General features: G+C 40.2%; 1 protein-coding gene across 3 annotated transcripts in view; it reads right to left on the bottom strand.

Annotated features, from left to right (window-relative positions):
- Positions 1-227: 227 nt before the first annotated feature.
- Positions 228-10,268, bottom strand: part of ATP6V1H (ATPase H+ transporting V1 subunit H) — a 148,651-nt gene continuing 138,610 nt past the window's right edge. For all 3 annotated transcript variants that reach the window (XM_059166453.1, XM_059166452.1, XM_059166454.1), the window contains one exon: positions 228-590. In XM_059166453.1, the coding sequence (XP_059022436.1) occupies positions 530-590 (61 nt within the window). In that variant the 3' untranslated portion in view covers positions 228-529. The remainder of the gene's footprint in view (positions 591-10,268) is intronic.

Below are 10,268 nucleotides of genomic sequence, written 5' to 3'. Positions count from 1 at the left end.
GTTCTAAAAAAAAAATTTTTAAGTTCTTTAAATATTAGCAGAGGATTGCTGTAATGTGTATGTGTACATGGTCAGATGGGCGGATGGATGGGTAGATGGACACAGATATGCAGAATTTCAGAATATTTACTTCCCATTCATTACCTTACAACAATTCTCCCAATTTGGTTAGGAAAATAGATGATTTTTGTTATAGTTCAAGTAAGGAATAAGTAAATAGCAAAACCTTTTTGAAGCAAGAATCCTTTAATAATGATACTCATTTCCAGAGAACAATAAATACAGAAATTACAAGCGGTACATGTAACAGTAATCTTTTCCTTAGCAACAGAAAGCACCTACTTTTATACAACTTACAGGGCAAACACATTTAATGAAAATCAGCACTGGGAAAAGTGACACAACAGAAGAAAATTGCAAGTAAAATGAAAAATTACTTGTTCTTGACACTAACTAGTGAGATTCATACTCAGGTACTCCATCTCAGGCGAAACCGGAAGGCTGGAGATTCTGAGGTTAGAGGGCATGTTCAGCTTCGGGCAGCAGCGGTCTGGGGCTGCTCAGATTGGAGCTGTTTACCAAGATATTCCCTAAAACAGTAGGAATAAAATAACAAAGTTGTTTAACAAAGCTTAAACAAAATTTAAATGAAGTTTCAAAATCAAAGCACAGTACACCATGTTATCTATACTTACTTTAACATCTAAAAATTAGTGAAATATCTCCAGAAAACTAAACTTTTCCAGATTTGAAAGGTACCTATACTGAATGAATTTGAAACACTCTCTTTACCATGCATAAGTCATTACACACACAAACAGGTGATTCTGCATGCAACTACAAGGCAGTGTCTACCTCCCTGTCTGGGTCAAGTTTTGTTTACTGCAGTCATACTTTTGCAATCGACGAAGTTCAAAATCAACTGAAGTAGGATTCCAAGTCAGTGGACTGATACATGAAAAACACATTTCCTGATACTAGTGAATGAATATTAAGTACCTAGACCTCGGAATGAAAATAAATCACTAAAAAATACCATCAAGATTGACAACACTTAACGAAACTTGTTACTGTGCACTTTCTCTGCACCAACATAGTCTAAAACCTTCACAAAGATGGTCATACTGAATCCACAAACAATCCAAAGTGCAGAGAAGTAGTATTCTCATTGTGCAGGTAAGGCAACTGAGGCTTAGAGCAGAGGTTTCCAAACTACTTAGGTCACATTCTCCTTTAGGAAATGAACGTCGGCCCAGAGAACGTGTATACTTAGCTCTAAATTACACACAGATTTCACTGTTAATTCCAGGGGAAAAAAATAATCTCTTTCCTATTTTCCTGTGAATGCCTTGCCCAAATTTCTGTTTCTGAACAAAAGAAGAGATTTTGTGAATAACATTTTAAGAAGTCCCCACTATGAAAAGGAAAGAGCATAAGTTTTGGATAGAGACCTGGATTTACATTCTGGGTGCATGTCTTCCCATGGACATAACAGTTCCAGAGGCTGTGGGATGAGGGCACCTGCTGGGGACGAGTAGCAGGCACACGCAGGCGCACTGTCATCTTCTCTCCTCATTAGCTGACATTTAACCTCTCCTTGTCTAAGCACCTCCAGGAAATGACCTGTGGGCCACCAGCATGGACCAGTAATGTGACCCTACCTTTCTCCACAGAGGTCCAGAGAAAGGGGATTGAGGTAGTCCAAGGATTTTACTATGCTGCTCTACCTCCTCTATCATGGCCTTAGTCCAAAGCTATCAAAGATATGAAGCAAGATTGAGAAAAGGAAGACAAGTTAGAGATAGGAACCAGACGGAATTCTGTGGACTTGGGCCAGTGAAGGTTTAGCGACCCCTCCCAGCTCACGAAGATAAACTAGGACTGAAAATACTTAGGGACTGACTGAAACCTCCTATATCATGAACATGATTTATGTGGGGTTTTTTTAACCCTTATACTGACTTATTAATTTTGGGTGTCATATTAAAGCATATAATATATTTTTGTGTCACTTACAAGCTACACAAGCATAATCTAGACAATGGGTATGGATCTTACTTTCAACCAACAGTAAGAAAGTAGTTCTGTCTCACTCACACAAGGGCTAAAAGGGAAACCACCTATAAAGTTCATTAGGAAAAAAGTAAGTTTATTGTCACTATAAATGTCACCACTCTGGAGAGGCCTGCAACTATGGAGTATGTGTGACTGCATAAGTTTGATGTGCTGGGCTATATTGCTGTTCTTGGGTCGGGAGGGAAGATGAGAGGGAGGGTATAACAACATTTACCACAAAATTTCCAGATCTTATACATATATTATATATGCATATATAATACATACATATATTTGTTTTTTCCTATGTATTTAAAAAATCAAGCCTGAAATTAGACATGCTTCATTGCAAGAGGGCCCTCAAATATTCCAATTTTAAATGTTAGACTCTTTAGTGTAAAGGATGAGCAGAATATGCAACCCCAAAATATGCCACTTTGGTGTACTATTGTGAACTGTAGATACTTGAAAATAGCCAAGTGCAGGGAGAGGCTTTCTCTGAACTCCCCTTATCTACCTAAAGACAGGTCCTCCAAAAGGAACTCAGTTGTCCTAAGTCCCCTCCCTGGGAGTTTCATCAAACAGGGAGGACTGACTCTTATCACAAGAGAACAGTCTTAAAGTCCACATTACATCGAGAGAGACTTGGCAGACCATGTCACAGTCTCGTATCTCCCACCTACTCTGCTACGGGCCCAGCCATCATTCCCCAAAATCACATACTCCTTATAAGAGGCCTACATCCCCACTCTTTGTTCCCTATTAAGATGGAATTTAATCTTAAATTCTAAAGCTACAACTTTAAGTTACCCATTTTTTCCTGGGTATCTCCCATGTGTACATGAGGTATAACATGTTAATCAATAGCTTTTTTCACATTCATCTGTCATTTACTACAGGGTCTCAGCTAAGAACTCAAGAGTGTAGAAAGAAAATTAGTTTTCCTCCCTTCTTAGAAAACATTTAAAAAGTGTTCCTAAAGATACCATGCCACCCTTCAATTATAATAAGCTGTGGTACTTTCAATAAGGTCCAGTGCGAAGGGCCATGTTCTAAATAGACGTTTCCAAGACAAATCACAAGAAAATAGAACAACGCCTTCCAGAGTTCAGTGCTCTGAACTGCCAAGAGATGGAAAAGGGTCTGGCTGGCTCTGATCACACACAAAGGCTCCCATCTGCTCCACGCCTTAGAGAGACATGAAGGGTGGTTTGCTTCCCATACCAGGTTTAACTGACACTCAGGGATGAGAGTGAATACTTGGGAGGTGAAAGAGCTAACTGATTTCTCCAAAAAAAAAAGACATTATTGAAATAAGGGTCAAAGAGGAATAACAGAACAAAACAAAGATGAGCTGTTCTGGCAGAGAATATAAAACGTGCCAAACCATGGCTTTTTGCTCACTGGTTTTCTGCTTCTTTGTTTTTCTTGGCCAGAGGTCTTTATTATGGATGACATGCTCTACTATCCTCTCATTTTTTTTTTCCTACATACAAAGTGGCCCTGAGACATCTACTTCTTTTTCACTACTTTAGTGCCTGGGATGCAGAAAACACAAGCCTTCCTTTGTGTCTGTTAAATAGAGTTTATGCAACTTAAAGATTCAAAGGACAAGAAAGAACACACATAAGGGGTTCAACTGTGAATGTGTACATCAAGAATCCCAGAGGAAACTTTGTGAGCCTAACTTGTAGGTCACACAATGCTGAAAGTCTAATAGGAAAAGAAACCAAATGGGACCCATGGAGAGAAGAATCAAATCTCCTCAGGCTTTTCTGAAATTACTGTTTGTAATGGCTTATTGAGTTGTTAAAATACCAGAGAGAGCTGACCTGAGGCCCAACTGAAAAAGATATTAACTGTAGAAAAAGGATTTGGCCTACCCAAAGCTTTGGCAAACATCTACTCCTTTGAACTTAGCTTATAAAATGTTATAGTCTGTTTCCCTCATGTCAATTGGCAACATGCAGTCCATTAAAATATTCCCCCAAATCATCTAAGCCTGCCTGTGAACTCCCTATGACCCCCCAGCCATAGGGAAGTCTTGGCACTATGTGCCTGGGGCAGAGAACACAGGACAGTTGCCACATTCCACACATTATTACAACAATCCTGGACACCTGTTTGTAGGTATGCCCACGCGTTATCCTCCTGTGTTTAAAGCATCCGTGTGAGGTGAGTGTTATCTCCATTTATAGCAAATCAACTGGAGCCTCAGAAAACTTCCAATAACAAGCTCAAGGACAAACTGAGCAAATGGCCTGGACAGGGCTCAGATCCTATTCTCTTTAATACTGTGAAGCTGCCAGGCCCCCAGAAAGAGCCCCCAAAGGTGTGAAAAGCAGCCACTATTCCTAATTTTACACATTAGAGAATAATAAGAAGGTATGAATAATGTCTTCAGGTTAAGGTAACATTACTGTCAGGCAAAAGGTAAAATAACTATGGATTTTACTTCCAGGGATTATAATGGATCCATAACAAAGGACTCAAGAAGAGTTATTTTAAGTGAATTATCTATGTATTGAGTTGGTCTTTCTCTCTGTACCTGAAAATCAATACAAAAATAAAATTCAACTTATAATTTGTTCAGAAAGTACCCAATTTGTACCAGCAATCCACAGGAGTTTGACATTAAATGTTTACTTCTACTAAGAAGCAAAATTTGAGAAGTATAATATTTTCTCCTCTTTAACTTCATCCATAATTTATATCATTTGGGATTCTAAATCTTTGAAACTGAAAAAAGAAAGGGTCTGAAGACCTACTCCCCTTTTTAAAAATCCATGTACAACCGCAAATATCATTCTCAATGGAGAAAAACTGAAAACTTTTCCGCTGAGGTCAGGAACACGGCAAGGATGTCCATTATCACCACTGCTATTCAACATCGTACTAGAGGTCCTAGCCTCAGCAATCAGACAACAAAAGGAAATTAAAGGCATCCAAATCGGCAAAGAAGAAGTCAAATTATCACTCTTCGCAGATGATATGATAGTATATGTGGAAAACCCAAAAGACTCCACTCCAAAACTGCTAGAACTTATACAGGAATTCAGTAAAGTGTCAGGATATAAAATCAATGCACAGAAATCAGTTGCATTTCTCTACACCAACAGCAAGACAGAAGAAAGAGATATTAAGGAGTCAATCCCATTTACAATTGCATCCAAAACCATAAGATACCTAGGAATAAACCTAACCAAAGAGACACAGAATCTATACTCAGAAAACTATAAAGTACTCATGAAAGAAATTGAGGAAGACACAAAGAAATGGAAAAATGTTCCATGCTCCTGGATTGGAAGAATAAATATTGTGAAAATGTCTATGCTACCTAAAGCAATCTACACATTTAATGCAATTCCTATCAAAGTACCATCCATCTTTTTCAAAGAAATGGAACAAATAATTCTAAAATTTATATGGAACCAGAAAAGACCTCGAATAGCTAAAAGGATATTGAAAAAGAAAGCCAACGTTGGTGGCATCACAATTCCGGACTTCAAGCTCTATTACAAAGCTGTCATCATCAAGACAGCATGGTACTGGCACAAAAACAGACACATAGATCAATGGAACAGAATAGAGAGCCCAGAAATAGACCCTCATCTCTATGGTCAACTAATCTTCGACAAAGCAGGAAAGAATGTCCAATGGAAAAAAGACAGCCTCTTCAATAAATGGTGCTGGGAAAATTGGACAGCCACATGCAGAAAAATGAAATTGGACCATTTCCTTACACCACACACGAAAATAGACTCAAAATAGATGAAGGACCTCAATGTGCGAAAGGAATCCATCCAAATCCTTGAGGAGAACACAGGCAGCAACCTCTTCGACCTCAGCCGCAGCAACATCTTCCTAGGAACAACGCCAAAGGCAAGGGAAGCAAGGGCAAAAATGAACTATTGGGATTTCATCAAGATCAAAAGCTTTTGCACAGCAAAGGAAACAGTTAACAAAATCAAAAGACAACTGACAGAATGGGAGAAGATATTTGCAAATGACATATCAGATAAAGGACTAGTGTCCAGAATCTATAAAGAACTTAGCAAACTCAACACCCAAAGAACAAATAATCCAATCAAGAAATGGGCAGAGGACATGAACAGACATTTCTGCAAAGAAGACATCCAGATGGCGAACAGACACATGAAAAAGTGCTCCATATCACTCGGCATCAGGGAAATACAAATCAAAACCACAATGCGATATCACCTCACACCAGTCAGAATGGCTAAAATCAACAAGTCAGGAAATGACAGATGCTGGCGAGGATGCGGAGAAAGGGGAACCCTCCTACACTGTTGGTGGGAATGCAAGCTGGTGCAGCCACTCTGGAAAACAGCATGGAGGTTCCTCAAAATGTTGAAAATAGAACTGCCCTATGACCCAGCAATTGCACTATTGGGTATTTACCCTAAAGATACAAACATAGTGATCCAAAGGAGCACGTGCACCCGAATGTTTATAGTAGCAATGTCCACAATAGCCAAACTATGGAAAGAACCTAGATGTCCATCAACAGATGAATGGATCAAGAAGATGTGGTATATATACACAATGGAATACTATGCAGCCATCAAAAGAAATGAAATCTTGCCATTTGCGACAACATGGATGGAACTAGAGCGTATCATGCTTAGCGAAATAAGTCAAGCAGAGAAAGACAACTATCATATGATCTCCCTGATATGAGGAAGTGGTGATGCAACATGGAGGCTTAAGTGGGTAGGAGAAGAATAAATGAAAGAAGATGGGATTGGGAGGGAGACAAACCATAAATGACTCTTAATCTCACAAAACAAACTGAGGGTTGGTGGGGGGAGGGGATTTGGGAGAAGGGGGTGGGATTATGGACATTGGGGAGGGTATGTGTTTTGGTGAGTGCTGTGAAGTGTGTAAACCTGGTGATTCACACACCTGTACCCCTGGGGATAAAAATATATGTTTATACAAAATAAAAAATTAATTTAAAAAAAATCCATGTACAAAATTTTTCACAAAAGAAACCATGCTGCATGTTGGGAAAGCACTGATTAAGAAATATCTTTTTTAAGGGGCACCTTGGTGGCTCAGTCGGTTAAGCATCTGACTCTTCATTTTGACTCAGGTCATAATCTCAGGGTTGTGGGTTTGAGCCCTGAGTGCTCAACGTTCAATGCCCAGCAGGGAGTCTGCTTGAGACTCTCTCTCTCTCTGCCCCTCCTCCCACGGGTGCCCATGTACGCACACATGCTCTCTTTAAAATAAACAAATCTTTACCCACCCACCCCCCAAAAAAGAGGGCGCTTGTGTGGCTCAGTCAGTTAAGTGTCTAACTCTAATTTTGGCTCAGGTCATGATCTCAGAGTTCTGAGACCGCGCCAGTGTGGCGCTCCATGCTCAGAAGGGTGCCTGCTTCAGGCTCTCTTTCCCTCTTCCTCTGTATCTACCCCTGCTCACGCTTGCTCACGTTCTCTCTCTCTCTCTCTCTCTCAAATAAATAAATAAAATCTTTAAATTTAAAAAAAAAAAACCTATTTTATTCTCTTGTCAATGGCCATAAAAAATCTATACTTTGGCACTGACCATAATACCGAAAAATCACTTTCCAATTCCTGAGAAAGCTACACAGGGCTTGAAAGAGGTAGTCTGAAGATTAGCTACCTAGGTTCCAAGCTGTTAGTAGCTAACAGATCAAGAAGTGTTTACCTGGTATATTTTTAACTCTTAGACGAAAAATGCCTTCACCATATTACAATCTTCACTATACTTAGGGCTGTGTAAGTAGTTGAACATTTTTATTCTTTCTTTAAAATTATAGTTAAAAAAAAAAAAACGTAGTTGAAGGAACTATGATATCATCCAATATGCTTCACCTATATATAATTTAAACTCACAGTGACTTCACCCATACAATTTAGCGCCTGGAAAAGAGAGAATTTTCTCCTGACAAACATATTAATCTGTGAAAACTACAATCTCCCTTATTTTTCTTTTTCCCTTGGTTGCCAAAAAGTTCAGTAGAAATTCCATGGTTACTATCATTTTTATATTATTTTCTTTAGTCTCCATTTGATATGTAAGCTTTCATAACTAAAATTATGAAGGACATACAATTCTATATCCCACGTCCTTCTGTGAGTTTATTACAATAATTATTAAAACTACAACTGAGGTAGAGGAGTTCCCTGTGAACGATAATCCTTCTGCTGTGTGGCTGCTACAGAACATCACTCAACACAAATAACTATCCAGCCCCAACTGTGAACTGTGAAAAGGAGAGGCCCAAAGATGGCGGAGGAGGAGGGGAATCCTATCTCAACCAGTGCCAAGTTGAGCTTAATATCTACCAGACCATTCCAAACACCTATGAAATCAGCCTGTGATGTAAGAAGATATATCTGGATCCCTACAAACAAGAGTATCTCCAAGGCTGGTCTGGAGATATGAAATAGGGAGCCAAGATTTTGCAGGCAGATATCAGAAGATAAACAGAAGGAGGAGGGAGCCTCCAGGATCCCTGAACCGCTGGAGCACAAAAGCCTCCTGTGCTGGGGACCAGGCACAGACTGGCAGACTGGTCGCAGCAGGGAAAGGACGTTAGGTCAGCTCCCCAGCCTTCTAGTCTGAAACCTGGAGATTATGAACTGAGGGGCGGCTGGTGGTTTTAGAAGCACAAAGGGCAGAGATGTGCCTGGACCTGGAAGCAAGGCTGGTAATGCTACTGTGGGGCGCACAACCCAGTATCCTGCCATTTTTAGCAGCATAGACAAATGGAGAGGGTATGGCCTGGAGAGCTCACTGAAGAACAGACTATGATCTCTCTGTTCTGAAGAGGTTTAGATACAGTCACTTCTGCTCTGACTCTCAAAAGAGATGTGGAAAGCCACTAGGGAAAGCTGCCAGAGAACAGAAGTCCCAGGAAAACTGTTTTCACTGACCCCATTGCCCCCCCCACAGAGGAGTCAGGGCAACTCTGCCCAAACAGAGTTGCCTGAGTAACAGTGCTGCAGACCCCTCCCCCAGAAGACAGGGTGGAAGTACAAGAGGCCAACAACCCTAAAGTCCCTATAAAACAGGTGCATCTTGCTTCTGTTGTGGTCAATAATCTGGAATCTATACATTCCCTCAACCACCTCAACAGAATAACTAAGAGGAGAAACCCCCAATGTAGGAAAAACTCGGACTGCGACCTCTGCCACAGAACTAACTGTGGATATAAGAAAGATGTCGGAAGCAAACTTTAGCGTTCTGAAGACAATAGCTAAGATGGAGAAAACTATTAATGGCAACATAGATTTTCTAAGGGCATAAATGAAAGCTGATCTGGCAGAACTTAAAAATGCTATCCCTGAGATCCACTCTAACCTTGACACTCTTAACAGCCAGGGTAAACAAGGCAGAAGAACAAATTAGTGATCTAGAAGACAAACTGACAGAAAAGAAGGAACAGGAGGAGGCCTGGAACAAACAGCTTAAAATTCATGGAAACAGAATTAGAGAAATAAATGCCATGAAACCTTCCAATGTCAGAATTCCTGGGATCCCTGAAAGGATAGAAAGGGGGGTGATCATTAGATATATTTGACCAAATCATAGCTGAGAATGTCCCTAATCTGGGGACTGAAACAAGTATCCGTGTCCTAGAGGCAGAGAGGACGCCTCCCAAGATCAAGGAGAACAGACCAATACCCTGGCACGTAATAGTAAAACTTAGAAATCTTAGAACCAAGGAAACCATCTTAAGGGTAGTTAGGGGGCAGAGATTCCTTAGATACAGAGGGAGGAACATCAGAATAACATCAGACCTGTCCATGGAAACCTGGCAAGCCAGAAGAGGCTGGCTGGCAACACATATTCAGGGTACTAAATAAGAAGAACATGCAACCAAGACTTCTTTATATGGCAAGGCTGTCAATCAGAATGGATGGAGAGAGCTTCCAGGACTGGCAGAAACTTGAAGAACAGGTAACCACTAAGCCAACACTACAAGAAATACCAAGGGAGGTTCTATAAAAGGAGAAAAACCCCAAGAGTAATACAGAACAGAAATATACAAGGACAGTCTACAGAAACAAGGACCTCACAGGAAACATGGTAACAATAAAATAGTATCTCTCAATAATCATTGTCAACATGAATGGCCTAAATGCTCCCATAAAGTGGTACAGGGCTGCAGATCGGTTAAAAAGACAAGACCCACTGATATGCTATCTACAAGAGAC

This window comes from Mustela lutreola, chromosome 3 (genome assembly GCF_030435805.1).
Source record: "Mustela lutreola isolate mMusLut2 chromosome 3, mMusLut2.pri, whole genome shotgun sequence".
Lineage (NCBI taxonomy): Eukaryota > Metazoa > Chordata > Mammalia > Carnivora > Mustelidae > Mustela > Mustela lutreola.
The sequence above is the reverse complement of the archived record's forward strand: the minus strand, read 5'-3'. Positions and strand labels throughout refer to the sequence as shown.